Genomic DNA, 14,809 nt, shown 5'->3' with positions numbered 1-14,809 from the left:
ACATCACATAAGTCAACAAATCATAGCAACGTAATGAAAAATCTTGATTCCTTCATTCATTTTTTTACTTCAGAGAGTATGTATGTTGATGTTCATGTAAGTTGACAGATTTTCTCTGGTCCCCTGTATGTGGACTTTACACGAGGTTTACTGTACTACAGCTTGAGATTGTTGTTTTTTGTTTTAAATACATGTACTAATAACATGAAAGTAATATGCATTGCAGACAGTAATTAAACTTGATACACCTGATTTTATCATGACCAGCTTAATGAAAATATTCTTGCCAAAGTGTGAATGACATTCCATGAAGGAAATCCACACATACTTCTCAAGATGTTAGTAGTGTGAAAAGGGGGATGTCAAAGTTTTTGTCTATTCAGACTTTGAGTTAGACAGACTACCCTGACACATTCCAGCTCTTACTCTCATTCCTACCCTTGCTGGCTACAATGGCATCCTGTGACAGACATTTATTTCAAGTCTTCTGCATTCTTCTGGGCACCAATCCACATTCCTGGCAAGAGAGTGGCAGTTTGGATGAATCATCTTCTAGAAAGTCCAAAGTGATAGGCATTAATGCTCACTTGAATGCATTACGTTTCTCTAGCCATTAATGTCATGCGTCTTCATCCATTACACATGCTCTAAGAATTTAGATAGGATTGAACCCACAATCCTCTGATCAAAGAGCCCATTTCAAAACCAACACACCACATATATGATGCCTCTGTGTAGTGTACGACTTTGGTGCCCTAAGCTTTCAAATGACAACTCTACTCAGAGCCCATCTGTATGATTTTGGTATTGGCCAGTTCCCCCATGGGACCTCTGTTGGCGTTGTCATCTCTGGGAATCTGTGAGCCTCAGCTGCGACAGTATGTGGCTCTTCCTTGTCTCTGCAATGAAGCCATTGCTGATCATCTCCTCCAGTATAATGTGCAGCTTCTCCAAGTTGAACATGATCTGTTCATTTTTTGGTTAAGTACACAACACTTTTATGCAAGCAATAGAAACATAGGTGTGACTTGACTGTTAATAGGATTGTAATCTTCCTGCTGGAGTGTTTCGACCCATAGCTGTATTTATTTGCACTCTGGGTAGCCAGTACATATATTCTGACAGGGAAATTATTTACATCAAGGTGCAAATGTATATAATTTGCATGTAAGACATTTGGTGTATACATTTCTTTTTTTCTTTTCTTTGTTTTTATATAAAAGCTGCATCTGGAAATGCACACCCTGTAATTGCAAAGTTGTATTGGCTCACATAATCAGAAAATCATCACATTTTCCACATCACTAGACACGTTAGTACCAAGTATACCTGGCACCAATACAGCGTATATAAGTGATATGGAAAGTATGTTCTCTTTGCAGCATTTTATTTACACTAATACAGAAGCAACTTGCCCTCAGAAATGGGCCTAAAACATGGACTTTCAACTGATTAAGACTGATATCAGTTGTGGCCTGATGGTTAAGCATCATCTAAACAGACATCATAAACTTCATAATGCAGTGTCAAAAATTTCCTCATAATCAAGAACAACTGTATGGGTATAATGACTATTACGAGCACAGAGTAACAAAATACTGTGGCTCTCTCCAATCAAAAATGTTTGTTTTTTTTTTCACTCAGACAAATACCACACATATGGAGAGCTTTGGCAAGATCACACACATTCATTTTAACCTGATCAACTGACCAGAGCTCTGTGAGACTGGTAAAAAGGATACATCAAACTCCGTCTACATGGGGGGAAAAAAAGAAGAAACAATCAAAATATTGATGAGATTTTACTCAAAATGAAAATAGTACTATGGAGTGAAAGCCATAACAGATACCACCAGCTCAGATAATATCTTAGCAAAATTATGTTAAAACAATAATACAAATTAGAAAATCAAATTTGCAAAGAAAGCTGTAGTAGACAGGGCAGAGCCAGGCAAAAACTGCCTTTTTTTTCCAGTCAAGGTTTTCTCACTTGATTCTGGTACTTTAGACCATACTTAACAAAATAAGCTTCTGCGCCATCTTGAAATCTGTCCCAAATCCAAGATGGCCGCCAAATATCCAAAATGGCCGCCAGAGGACCTAAAAAGTGCCTTCTGTGGTTAAGATTTGTCTGGGGATGGGTTTTTTTTTACTCTATTTGATGATTAATGGTAAGAGGAATAAGATTCAGTGAATTAGAATTAAAATCAGTTTCTTTTTTATTGCGAAAATCCAACATGGCCGCCAGACGCAGCTGCCGAAATTAATAAATGTCATAATAACCGGAGGGCCAAACCCTAAAAACTTGCTTACTTAACAAGTGAGTTCCACTCTCTCTACAAACTAAGTAGACCATGCTTATTTTCAAATTTTTATTGTAAAAAACAACATACCACTGGTCTACCTCAAAAAATTTGTTGCGAAAGCCTCCAAATCCAAAATGGCGTCCAAGATGGCCGCCATATTTACTGAATTTGCTATTTGAAAGATAGAATTTGATAGAAACATCAGATTTCAACAATTGTGATGTCATATGAAAGAGAATAAAATTTCCTACAAGTTGATACCATTTTTGTGGGCGATTGTGATAACTGAATTGAGATGTAAAGGAAAAACACTCATTTTTTGATATTTTTCTGAAAAAAGGAAAATCATGAAAATGCTTGATTGAGCATAAATCAGAAAAAGACGGAAGGATTATCTTGAAACGTTTTTAAGAATTTTGCTTAACATAGAATTAATATTTGGAGAAAATTAGGGGTCAGTACCATTTGCGGTTCAGGAGTTATAATGTCTCAAACTTGAAAACTCACTATGTAAAAATTTCCACTTTAGCTGTGACAAGACCTTGTTGGTCGTAAAGAGAGTCTGCACGCGCCAAGACTACTACACGCACCACTGGCACTGACGCTGGCAGCAGTGCCAGCGGTGCATGTAGTAGTCTTGGTGCGCGCAGACTTTTTTGACAAACAAGAGTTTGTGCCTGCAAACTAACTTTTCATACCAAGTGGTAGCTCAGGTGACGCTGATCGTTATTATTTCAAAGTAGATTGTTCTGATATGTTTTTATGCCTCCGCCAACGAAGTGGCCGGAGGCACTATGTTTTCGGGTCGTTCGTCCGTCCGTCCGTACGTACGTCCGGACGTCCGTCCCGTTTTGTTTTTGTCGATATCTCAAGAACCGTGTTGTGGTTTTACATCAAACTTGGTATGAGGGTATATCCTGGGGAATAATCCTTTGTTTGGATTTTAGGGTCATGGGGTCATGGGGTCAAAGGTCACAGGTTATTTTGTGAAAAAAGGTTGAAATTTCATGTTTTTCTCCATATCTCGCAAATGGTTAAAGGTATCTTCATGGAACTTAGTATATATATGCTTGTACCGATGGGCAGTGATTATCTAGGAAAGTTGGGGGTCATGGGTCAAAGGTCAGGGGGGTCAAAGGTCAAGGTCAACTCCTCAAAATATCACTACTTATATTTATGCAATGCCTGAAGGTTTGTTTTTTTAACTTGATGTATGCATGTATTACCAAATATATATTCTGTGGGAAGTTTTTGCCAAAAGGTCAAAAGTCAAAAGGTCAAAGGTCAAGTGAAAGTGCTTAATTGCACTTTTTCCTCCATATCTCGAAAGTAACTCAAGGTATCTTCATGAAACTTACATATCTATGCATGTTCTATTAGACCTGACAGTGATTCTCTTTGGAAATGTGAGGTCAAAGGTCAAAGGCCAGGTTTAGATAATGCTATTTTACCATTTGATACTGAAATTATACTTTTTCTCAATACCTTGAAAATTACTCAATGCATAAACTTATAAAAGGGTCAAAAGTCAAGTAAAAATCATCAGTTCCCCAAATACCTGCACTGATGTTTTAATCATTCATCCAATTGAACCTAGTTCTAGGAAAGTGAACATTCAGCACATTTGTGGCAAACCTGTCATTTTAATATTTTGCCAATTGTGTGAAACTGTCATCACACATTGTCAAGACATTGATTTGTGGCAAACCTGTCATTTTAATATTTTGCCAATTGTGTGAAACTGTCATCACACATTGTCAAGACATTGTACTATAGACCTATTATGAGAACCATGCATTATGGCGGAGGCATACCAGTCGCCGTAGCGACATTTCTAGTTTTTTATACTAAGCTGTCAACAGTTATCAATGTCATGGTTTCTTGAAAAGAAATGGTGATATCTCCGTATGTTTTAGGCTTCATTATATATATATATATATATATATATATATATTTTACATGGTAGAATGTTTTGTGATACAACTAACCTGCACATATAAATCGAATGTGATATCTCTTCCAATGACAAACGATACCTTTAGTGTGTTGCGTCAGAGTCAAATCTTGATTAATAATTTGATATATTTTTAGAATTTCTTGTATTGCTGTCTATCATATATATTGTCCTTGTTTAAACCATATTGAGGGTTTATTTATTTATTTATTTTTTTTTTGGGGGGGGGGGGGTGGAGCTCATTTTAGTGTTTGGGTAAGGCCCGATCTTTGATTTAAAAAAGAAATGCTTCTGTATCAAAGATATGCTTTTGTACTTGTATGTTACTCTGCTGTTGTAGAAACGTGAATGATGATGGCATATGTGTAATAATATCTGATCCGTACATGTCCTTGAAAGCCCTTCTGATCCGAGCACCCCCCCCCCCCCCGAAAAATCCGACATGGCGGCAATTTCTCAAAGTTGCTTTTAAATGTGTTGTGCGAAATTACTTTTCAGTATATTGTTCAAATAACACTGTCCAAAATGATTATTCATGCTGTATATTCACATTTCTGAGGGGCCCACATTCTACAAGACTTGTCTTTTTAGTGGGTCCCTCCATTTTTCGAATTATCCACAATGTTTACTTACTTCAAATCACTCGAGTTTTATGATAATCTGTAAAGGTGCTACAATTATTGTATTCTTTTCATCTTACATAGTTTTGAGCACCTAATTTTCTGTTACCAAAAAAGAAGAAGTGATGTTTATATGTTCTTGTCGAAAAATGAAATAAAACATTGAATTGAATTGAATTGAATTGAATTTACAAATAAGCATGCTGAAAGTGTATTCACTGTGAATAGATTTTTCTTACATCGTTTTAGGCTGATTTCATGTGGGTTATAGTGTCAAAATTGAATTGAACTAATGCCATTGGTAGATGCTTTCACATTTTAGATATCAGGATCACTCGAGAGTGGAAATGTTCATTTTCATTCCTTTTAGAGTGATCTCAGGGATCACTCAAAGAGTGACGAGTGATCCCTAAGGTCACTCTAAAATGAGTGAAAATGAAAATTTTCACTCAAAATTCACTCCAATTTTACTTTAAATTTACTGGTTTCCGTTATTAACTCCTTCAAAAATGAAACTTCCACTCGATTTTTTTTTCTTTTTCGGAGTAGAATATCACTGGTTTTTAAAATATCTCCATAAAAACCCATGACGGTTTGAAATAGCACTACAATGTTCAAAATATATAAAAACTATAAATAGATAGCACAACAGACAAAATTGTACCAAAATTAAAATAATACATTTAATTTGGCGCAATAAACTATGTCAACTTTGATGGCCTGCAATCTTGAAGTTTTTGAGTGATTGATCCGAATTTTGTTTGAAACTTTCTATAGCATGGTTGTTTCAAGCTTCTACCTCTATTTGAAAGACATTTTTTGCTTCATCTCATCTGCTCCAGAACAATCTACTTTGAAATGATAGCGATCAGCGTCACCTGAGCTACCACATGGTATGAAAAGTTAGTTTGCAGGCACAAACTCTTGTTTGTCAAAAAAGTCTGCGCGCACCAAGACTACTACACGCACCACTGGCACTGCATGCTACAAGCGTCAGTGCCAGTGGTGCGTGTAGTAGTCTTGGCGCGTGCAGACTCGCTTTACGACCAACAAGGTCTTGTCACAGCTAAAGTGGAAATTTTTACATAGTGAGTTTTCAAGTTTGAGACATTATAACTCCTGAACCACAAATGGTAGTGACCCCTAATTTTCTCCAAATATTAATTCTATGTAAAGCAAAATTCTTAAAAAGTTTCAAGATAATCCTTCCGTCTTTTTCTGATTTATGCTGAATCATGCATTTTCATGATTTTCCTTTTTTCAGAAAAATATCACAAAATGAGAGTTTTTCCTTTATATCTCAATTCAGTTATCACAATCGCCCACAAAAATGGTATCAACTTGTAGGAAATTTTATTCTCTTTCATATGACACCACATTTGTTGAAATCTGATGTTTCTATCAAATCATCTTTCAAATAGCAAATTCAGTAAATATGGCGGCCATCTTGGACGCCATTTTGGATTTGGAGGCTTTTGCAACAATTTTTTTGAGGTAGACCAGTGGTATGTTGTTTGTTACAATAGAAATTTGAAAATAAGCATGGTCTACTTAGTTTGTAGAGAGAGTGGAACTCACTCGTTAAGTAAGCAAGTTTTTAGGGTTTGGCCCTCCGGTTATTATGACATTTATTAATTTCGGCAGCTGCGTCTGGCGGCCATGTTGGATTTTCGCAATAAAAAAGAAACTGATTCTAATTTTAATCCACTGAATCTTATTTCTCTTACCATTTATCATCAAATAGAGTAAAAAAATCCCATCCCCAGACAAATCTTAACCACAGAAGGCACTTTTTAGGTCCTCTGGCGGCCATTTTGGATTTTTGGCGGCCATCTTGGATTCGGGACAGATTTCAAGATGGCACAGAAGCTTATTTTGTTAAGTATGGTCTAAAGTACCAGAATCAAGTGAGAAAACCTTGACTGGAAAAAAAGGCAGTTTTTGCCTGGCTCTGCCCTGTCTATAGCTGTCAGACTGCATAATCTAATAAGGCATCCTAGTGATTGTGTGAGATATTTGATGTTTGATAATGGTATTCATCAACTTTTTTAGGAGTATTGGTAAGACTGGCAAAAACACAAAATGGGCATGACAACTTAATCAGTAGCACTCATAACAGGTGGTATGTTGTAACAAAAGATAATGTGCTTAGTTTGCAAACTTACCACTCTTGGAAAATAGCTGTCTAGAATCTCTACAAAAAGTTGAATGAATTCCAGTATCGCTAGTTCGTTCTGAGGTGAAAAATAACACAAAATGAAAGGCATAAAAGTGGGCAAGAAAACATTTAAACATCATATTAAAGTCACATGATACTTGAAGTTACCAAATCCTGCTGAATACCGATATCTCTGACATGACAATAAATGCATGTACCACTGATATCTTTAAAATGTACTTTGCAGAGTTACATACTGTGCAGTGCAAGTAACTAAAATCGTCTATAACCAGCTAGAGTCCACCTTGCTTAATTAAGTCAACCTCGCATAAGAAGAATCATCGCCTAAGTCGAAGGTCTTTTCAAGTCCTCTTCTCTTTATATTCTATTGATTTTAATCTCCCAAGTCGAATTTTCTCTAAGTCCAATCTATTTCTTCAGTCCAAATAGATTCGACTTAGGCAAGGTTGAGTGTACTTGTACACTTATCCTGTGGTATGGTTTTCTCTTCACAATTCACACTACACAATATGAATTTGTAGTCATTATACAACACAAAGAAATGTCCATTTTAAGATTCTGCATGCTTACTACTACAGCTGTACAACAATTCTCTATTATTCTCTCTCCTTCTCTCTCTCTCTAATGGGGTACACTGGAAGGAAAGTTGGCGGGCATTTGCTTGAGATGTGAAGAGGACAATTGACCATACGAAGACATTACTCACTTCACTTTCATCCACGCCGAGTATCACGAAGACTGATGTGTACTGGCGAAACACTATCTTCACATCATGATAGTTGAAGAAGGAGCACTGAAACATTATACGAAAAAGACAAGAGGACCACAATGAATGCATTTACTAATGTATAAATATCATAGTGCTTAAATCAAATTGAACAGAATTGAATGGGTTTACTTATTATCAAACTTCACGGCCTAATGGATGAACTGTGTTTGATTTACAATGATAAAAGTACAAAGAGAGAATATATGCTACACAAGGAAAACATTCTTATCAGGAAATTGTAGAAATGATAAAAGTCATGTTTGTATAATAAAAACAGAGATAATTGGATTATGTGAAAGATAGTGCCAACCTAATTTTATACCTGATACACCTCATCACTAATACAATTGTATCACAATTTTGCCATTGACAGTAAGATGGGTAAAATATCGAAAAAATAAATATTGAACTAGAAATGTCGCTATGGCGACTGGTATGCCTCCGCCATAATGCATGATTCTCCTAATAGGTCTAGATAGTACATGTGGACAATGTGTGATTACATTTTTACAAAATTGGCAAAATATTAAAATGACAAGTTTGTCACAAATGTGTTGAATGTTCACCTTCCTTGACCTAGGTTTAATTGGATGAATAGGAGAGCATGTATTTGGGATTTAAGGACTTTAACTGGACTTTGACCCATTCATACGTTTAATATGCATTGAATAATGTTCAAGGTATGGAGAAAAAGTGCAATTTCTGTATTGAATACTAAATTGTTACCATTTTCATCTGGCCTTTGACCCTAAAATTCATAAGATAATCACTGTCAGGCAGAACATGCATAAATATGTAGTACGTTTCAAGATAACTTGAGCCACTTCCGAGATATGGAGGAAAAACTTAGTTCAGCACTTTCACTTAACTTTGACCTTTTGACCTTTGAGGCAAAAACAAAAGAAAAAAAAAACTTTCCAGAGAATCTCTATTAGGTTATACATGCATACACCAAGTGTAAAAAAAAAAAAAAAATCATGCTGGCATTGCATAAACATGATGGAAATAGTAAAATTTTGGAGTGTTGCCCTTGACCTTTGACCCTTGACCTTTGACCCCATGAACCAAAAATTCTCTAGATAATCACTGCCAGTCAGTACATGTATATCAATATGTTCCATCAAGATACCTTGAACAATTTCCAAGGTACAGAGAAAAAAGGTGAAGCTTTAATATTTTTACTTGACCTTTTGACCTTTGACCTCACGACCCAAACTTTCACCAGAGAATCTTAATTAGGTAATACATGTATACACTAAGTTTCAAGAAAATATCTTCAGGCATTGCATAGATATGGTGGAAATAGTGAAATTTTATGTATTTGACCTTGACCTTTTGACCTTTGACCTTGGGCATGTGCACCCAAAAGTTGATAGGCACAACTTCACCTCCTAATACACATACATGCCAAGTTTCATGAGGATACCTCAAAAGGTTTTGATAGTTACCCTGTCCACAAAATTCATTACGGACGGACGGAAGGACAGAGGGACGGACGGACAACCCGAAAATATAATGCCTCCGGCACCACTTCGTGGCGGAGGCATAAAAATAGAGCGGGAGTGAGAAAGGAGGTGGGGGGGGGGGAGAGCAGGGAGAGAAGGGAGGAGAAGTAGAAGGTGAGGGAAGAAGAAAAAGAAGACACCAAAGGAGAGCGCAAGAAACAAAACAATACATGAGATGAAGCAGAAGACAACAAAAAAGAAGCAAAAAAAAAACAAGTAAAAGAAAGTTACAAGGCAAGTCATTCGAACATGCATGACTTTTATGTTGTATTGAATACATAATGTAAGTTTGTTGTTTTTTTTAATACAAAAAACATGTCCTTTTAACATGATATACACCATGAATCATTACACTATCACAATGCTGAATGCATGCATGTAAAAAAAAAAACCAATACAAGGCATGTCATTGAAACAGGATGTAGATTCTTAATCATTACGATACTCCTTAGAATACATTCATACACCAATTTGGCATTGTATACAGATATACTATTAGAATGCCATATGTAATAAAAAATATTTAGTTACTTGATTATTTGAGAAAATAATCCAGCCTGATTACATCCTGATACATACAAGTTGTATCATTAGTGATATATCACAATTCAATCAATGAAGAAATGGATAACAGATCAAGAAGAAAATGGAGAAACAATTGAGAAATAGAGCCAGAGTGAGAAAGGAGATGGAGAGGGGAAAGCAGTGGCGGATCCAGGGAGGACCGCAACCGGCGCACGCCCCCCCCCCTTTATTTTTTGTTGAAACAAAATAAAAAGAAAAAAATGGGGGGGGGGAGGGGTGCGTGCCCCCCCCCCCTTTAATTTTGTAAACGCGCCCCCTCTTTGCGGAATTCCTGGATCCGCCCCTGGAAAGTGAGAGAGATAGAGGGGGAAGAGAAGAGAAGAAAAAGTACCTGGTAGAAGGCAAGGGGGAGAAGAAAAGAAAGGCATCAAAGGAGAGCAGGAAAAAAAAAGAAAAATTGATAAAAGAGATGAAGTAGAAGAGGACAAAACAGATGAGGAAAAAACAAATAAAAAAGAAGATGTAGACTGAGTTATTACACTATTACATTGTGTTGGTTGCAAATCAAAATAATAAAAATACAAAGCATGTTATTCAAACATGATACAGATTCAGAATCATTGCACTATAATACATTGTATCACATTGAATACCTATTTAGCATTATACAGACGTACTACATGTACTGATGGAACTGGGCTGTACTTCATCGTGTTTGTTTTACAAAATAAGGAATTTTTTGACAATGTCTTCTGTTACTTGGATTCTGAGGTAAATAGATTTTGAATTAGTGTAGTTCATTTTTTTTTTTTAATGAACGTCAAATGCCACATGTTCATGTTTTCCTTCAGGGTGATCATGCGTAATTGTGCAAGCATATCAAAGTCAGTGGCGTATCGACAACCAAAGATGATGCAGAGAGCTTTTTAAAAAGAATTATCAATGTTTTGACACTGCTTTTACATAATACCACTGTACAACACCTAGACCTTCTTTAAAGCCAAACAAGTAAAACTAGTACGGTAGGCGAGGTATTAATACTACATTTAAATAATAAGTACACTGTAAATATACAGAAATCAACAGGCATAGCCAGTGGCTGTATCCCGATAGTGAGAATTAACTTGGCCCACTTGTCACCTGGTAAATGTAAACATGGTACCCTGGATAGAGGCAAACTTGCACACATAAACAAGGCATGTTACAGTTTAAAGCACTGTATTTCCTGACCTTTATTTTGGCATTAAAAAAAACAAAAAAACAAGACATTTATTCATGCATCTTCAATTAATATCAAAAGTTCTCTAAAAGAATTAACCACAGTCTCTGTTACTTACATTCTTTGTCTTTCTGGCCAGAATCTTATGGATCAAATCTGTTTCCAGAGAGGTCCTTTCCTGGGGATCTTTGTGTTCAAAATAGTGGGCAAAGCAAGTTCTCTCTGATCTTGATACCATCAACACAAATCTAATCATGGCTGATGTCTGAACTATGTAGACTGCTACAGACCAGGCCTGAAAGATACAAAGTTATATCATCAGACACAAAACAATTAAAACTTGGCAGAAACATACTGTATACAGCAGAGACTCCAACCCAAAGCACCTTCTGAGCTGGAGATTCTCCCGCCTGAAACCCCTAGCAAACGGGAGATTCCAAGTTGATGTGTGCGAAGCGCGATATTCCCAGGTTCTAGATGCTCTCTAGTAGTGCTATCTAAGGCTTATTTATACGATAGAAATAAGTAAGAAATCCTTTCCAACGGGAGACACAGAGCCAGGGCGGGAGAAATTAAATCATAAGCGGGAGAACGGGAGATTTCGCAAAAATGGGTTTTCGGCGGGAGATCTCCCGTCGAAAACGGGAGAGTTGGAGTCTCTGATACAGTACCAGGGTACATGCACTTCAATCTGACTGCAGAGCCCTGCTGCTGTTGCCATTTCATATGCAGGGCTGCTAGTTTCTGTAGATGAAAGAACATACAATTACACAGTAAAATATTAGACATACACTGTATTAGAAACTACAGAGACTCCAACTCTCCCGTTTTCGACGGGAGATCTCCCGCCGAAAGCCCATTTTTGCACAATCTCCTGTTCTCCCGTTTGAGATTTGATTTCTCCCGCCCTAGCTCTGTGTCTCCCGGTGGAAAGGATTTCTTACTTATTTCTATCGTATGTTGAAAAAATAATCCTAAGATAGCACCAGTGAACATCTAGAATCCTAGGAACTTCGCACTTCGCACATCAACTTGGAGTCTCCCGTTTGCTATGGGTTTCGGGCGGGAGAATCTCCCGATCAGAAGGTGCTTGGGGTTGGAGTCTCTGAAACTATATCCCAACAAAAATCATGTTTGTTTGTTTTTGTAATACCATGGTACAGAAAATTGCACATATCACGTACGGTACGGTAATCAAAGTTCAGGAAAATGTGGATGATTTAATAGTGAAGTAAATGTATAAGACATAAAACACGATAGCTTAGTGCAGCTCTGCATACAAGAATGCCTACAGGGCTTTGATTCTGTTGCATACGGTTATAGCCCTTTTGGAGTAATATGTTAACAATTGTGTGATTTTATACCAACACCTGCCAGGAAAAAAAGAGAGAATATTTCCCTGAACACAGACGTAAATTAAGTTTCCTTGAAACATTGAAGACTATCTTAAATATTGATAGGTCAAATCTTTGGATGAAAGATTACACATATTACAAAAAGTTCTAACTAGGGGGAGGAGTTATTCTCAATTCTTTCTTCAAACTGCAGACTTTTTTTCTCCTTAATACTTCCATAGCCAAGAAATTAACCACCAAAAACAAAGCAAAATTAAGCAAAACAAAGCTTTAAAGACTGCATATTTTTAGGGATGCCAAGTTCAAAAAAATTTTATGAGTGAGATTTTCATGACTCGGCATGCCAATGTGCGCGCGAGCGAGGGTGTGGGAGGGGTCCCCCCCCCCCCCCCCCCCGGCCTCCCACGGTAGGGAGCTTTTTCAATTTTTAGCTCTTGATGGTGCGATCAGGTGCATACTTGACTATTTTTTACTTTTGAAAGACAAGAGGGAAATATACCTTCATTTGCAATTGAACTATCACTTTAATCTTTTGAGCTATATACTCATTATAGGCCCAAGTTGCAGACTTCGCCCGATGCGTGAGAAAAATGGGTGCCATGCGTGGGATTGCCCCGAAATGCTTGAGCCTCACGCAGAATGCGTGAGACTTGGTAGCTCTGTATTTTCTGTGCTTACTCACTGGGCTGAATTAAAATTGTGTATCATAGTATCGAAGTACATAAACTATTTGAAATGCTAGTGGAACAAAGTTACAGACACAAAGTGTGCATATTCCATAATTCTCTGCTTCATGAATACAAAATCATAGGGAATAAAGTGGATGTCAGCTGGTATTATTCGATGATTGTACTGTATTTACCGGTATGGCGGTAATGGCGGTATGTATGGACTGGGGATGGTGGCAAAAGTGCGTGAGATGAGACCTACAACATGAAATATAATATTAAGAAGCCGCACATATCCGTAGTTCAGTCGACCAGAGCCTGAGATATCAGCAGGGTGATTTGGCTTATGGCACAGTTATGCTCAAGTTTGTAAATCGTGATCACTTTCCTTGGAAGATCCTTCGCTAAAGCCTAAGAGGTTCAACGAGAGCACCTGCGAGCGGGCGTTACAATAGTCCCACGTACTTTAAAACCTGCAGGGTAGACCGGATTGCTTGAAAGAGCTTTTCGCACAGTTTGGTTGACAGTAGCCTTCTGTCAAGGCCCTCTCGCTGTATGGTGAGGAGCGCCCAGCCGAGGGGGGTGCTCGACTGGCTCGGCTGTGCTCGCTTCGCTGGCCCGTAACCATCTTACGTTGCCAAGCCCCAACAGAACAAAATCACCGCAACAAACCTCTATATGGCCGGATTTTGTGCACCATACACAAGGAATACATAAGGTGTCATTAGTTTGGCCCCCCCCCCCCCCAACTTTTTTTACCCCGGAAGTACGCAAGTGGCACTAAAAAGAAATAGATTGAGATCTTGTAGTGTGAGCGCGGTAAGGTCATGTTTTTGCACTGAAGACATTTTTTTTTTTTTTTTTTGCTTGTCAGCTGAAGAAACCAGGAAGTGGAAGGGGAGAGATGAGCTGAAGTCCTTTCTTTTTTTTTTTTGCTTCTTAGCTCATGAAACCCGACAGTGCCCCCCCCCCCCCCCAACATTTGAAAACGCTCCGGCCCGGCCTGCTCTATCAAACACATTTTATTATTATTATCGCTATTATTATCATTATTATTATTATTATTATCGTTATTATTATTATTGTTATTATTATCATTATTATCATCACCATCATCATCTTTTTACTTGTATGGCTCACCCCATAAGAGGGATCAGAGGGGATTCCGTGAAGCCAGACATTGTCTCTGCGGAACAAACCTATCCCCGACGACAATATACAGACACATCTTTCTGTCAAAATCTAGTAAGGAAATTTAAAATCGATTTTAGCTTTTGATAAAACGGGGCCCTGATCTCAGGCGGGCTTGTGATAAATATGTTGGGATTGGATCGAGTTCACATAATAATCAATGTGAAATAGATCAATCAGCGCAGTATTATCTGTGCAAATATTTATCTTATTTCTTTAAAGTGATTCCAATTGTGACACTAGATCATCATGATGATTAGATAGGCCTACACTGTATCTGTACTCTGATGGCTATATAGTGGTCATCTTTAGGCCCATCTTTATTTTAATATTCGAATACAATCGCAGCAAATTGGTGGTGAAAGGGTGGGCATTAAACATCTTGAAGCTAGACTAATCGGCGGTCTACATGTTGCATGCTGACTGATGATTGATTGATGTTGCACACTGCACAGCACACATCAAATCGCACAACGAACAAAACTTTTCGTTTCTTTTACGATTATACTCATACAGAG

At 37.6% G+C, this 14,809-nt stretch overlaps 1 protein-coding gene across 1 annotated transcript; it reads right to left on the bottom strand.

Moving 5' to 3' along the window:
* Window positions 1-746: 746 nt before the first annotated feature.
* Window positions 747-13,494, bottom strand: LOC139732393 (AP-4 complex subunit sigma-1-like). Its single transcript, XM_071643258.1, has 6 exons — window positions 13,295-13,494; window positions 11,196-11,372; window positions 7,766-7,852; window positions 7,046-7,114; window positions 1,743-1,754; window positions 747-966 (listed from the first exon to the last, which is right to left on the bottom strand). Exons 2-6 carry the CDS (start codon window positions 11,331-11,333, stop codon window positions 844-846), a joined length of 429 nt encoding a protein of 142 aa, XP_071499359.1. The 5' UTR covers window positions 11,334-11,372; window positions 13,295-13,494; the 3' UTR covers window positions 747-843.
* Window positions 13,495-14,809: the final 1,315 nt, after the last annotated feature.

This window comes from Diadema antillarum, unplaced genomic scaffold, assembly GCF_040938485.1.
Source record: "Diadema antillarum isolate AM-2024a unplaced genomic scaffold, OU_Dant_1.0 seq00000418_RagTag, whole genome shotgun sequence".
Classification (NCBI taxonomy): domain Eukaryota; kingdom Metazoa; phylum Echinodermata; class Echinoidea; order Diadematoida; family Diadematidae; genus Diadema; species Diadema antillarum.
Note: the sequence above shows the minus strand (reverse complement) of the source record. Positions and strands in the feature narration are given on the sequence as shown.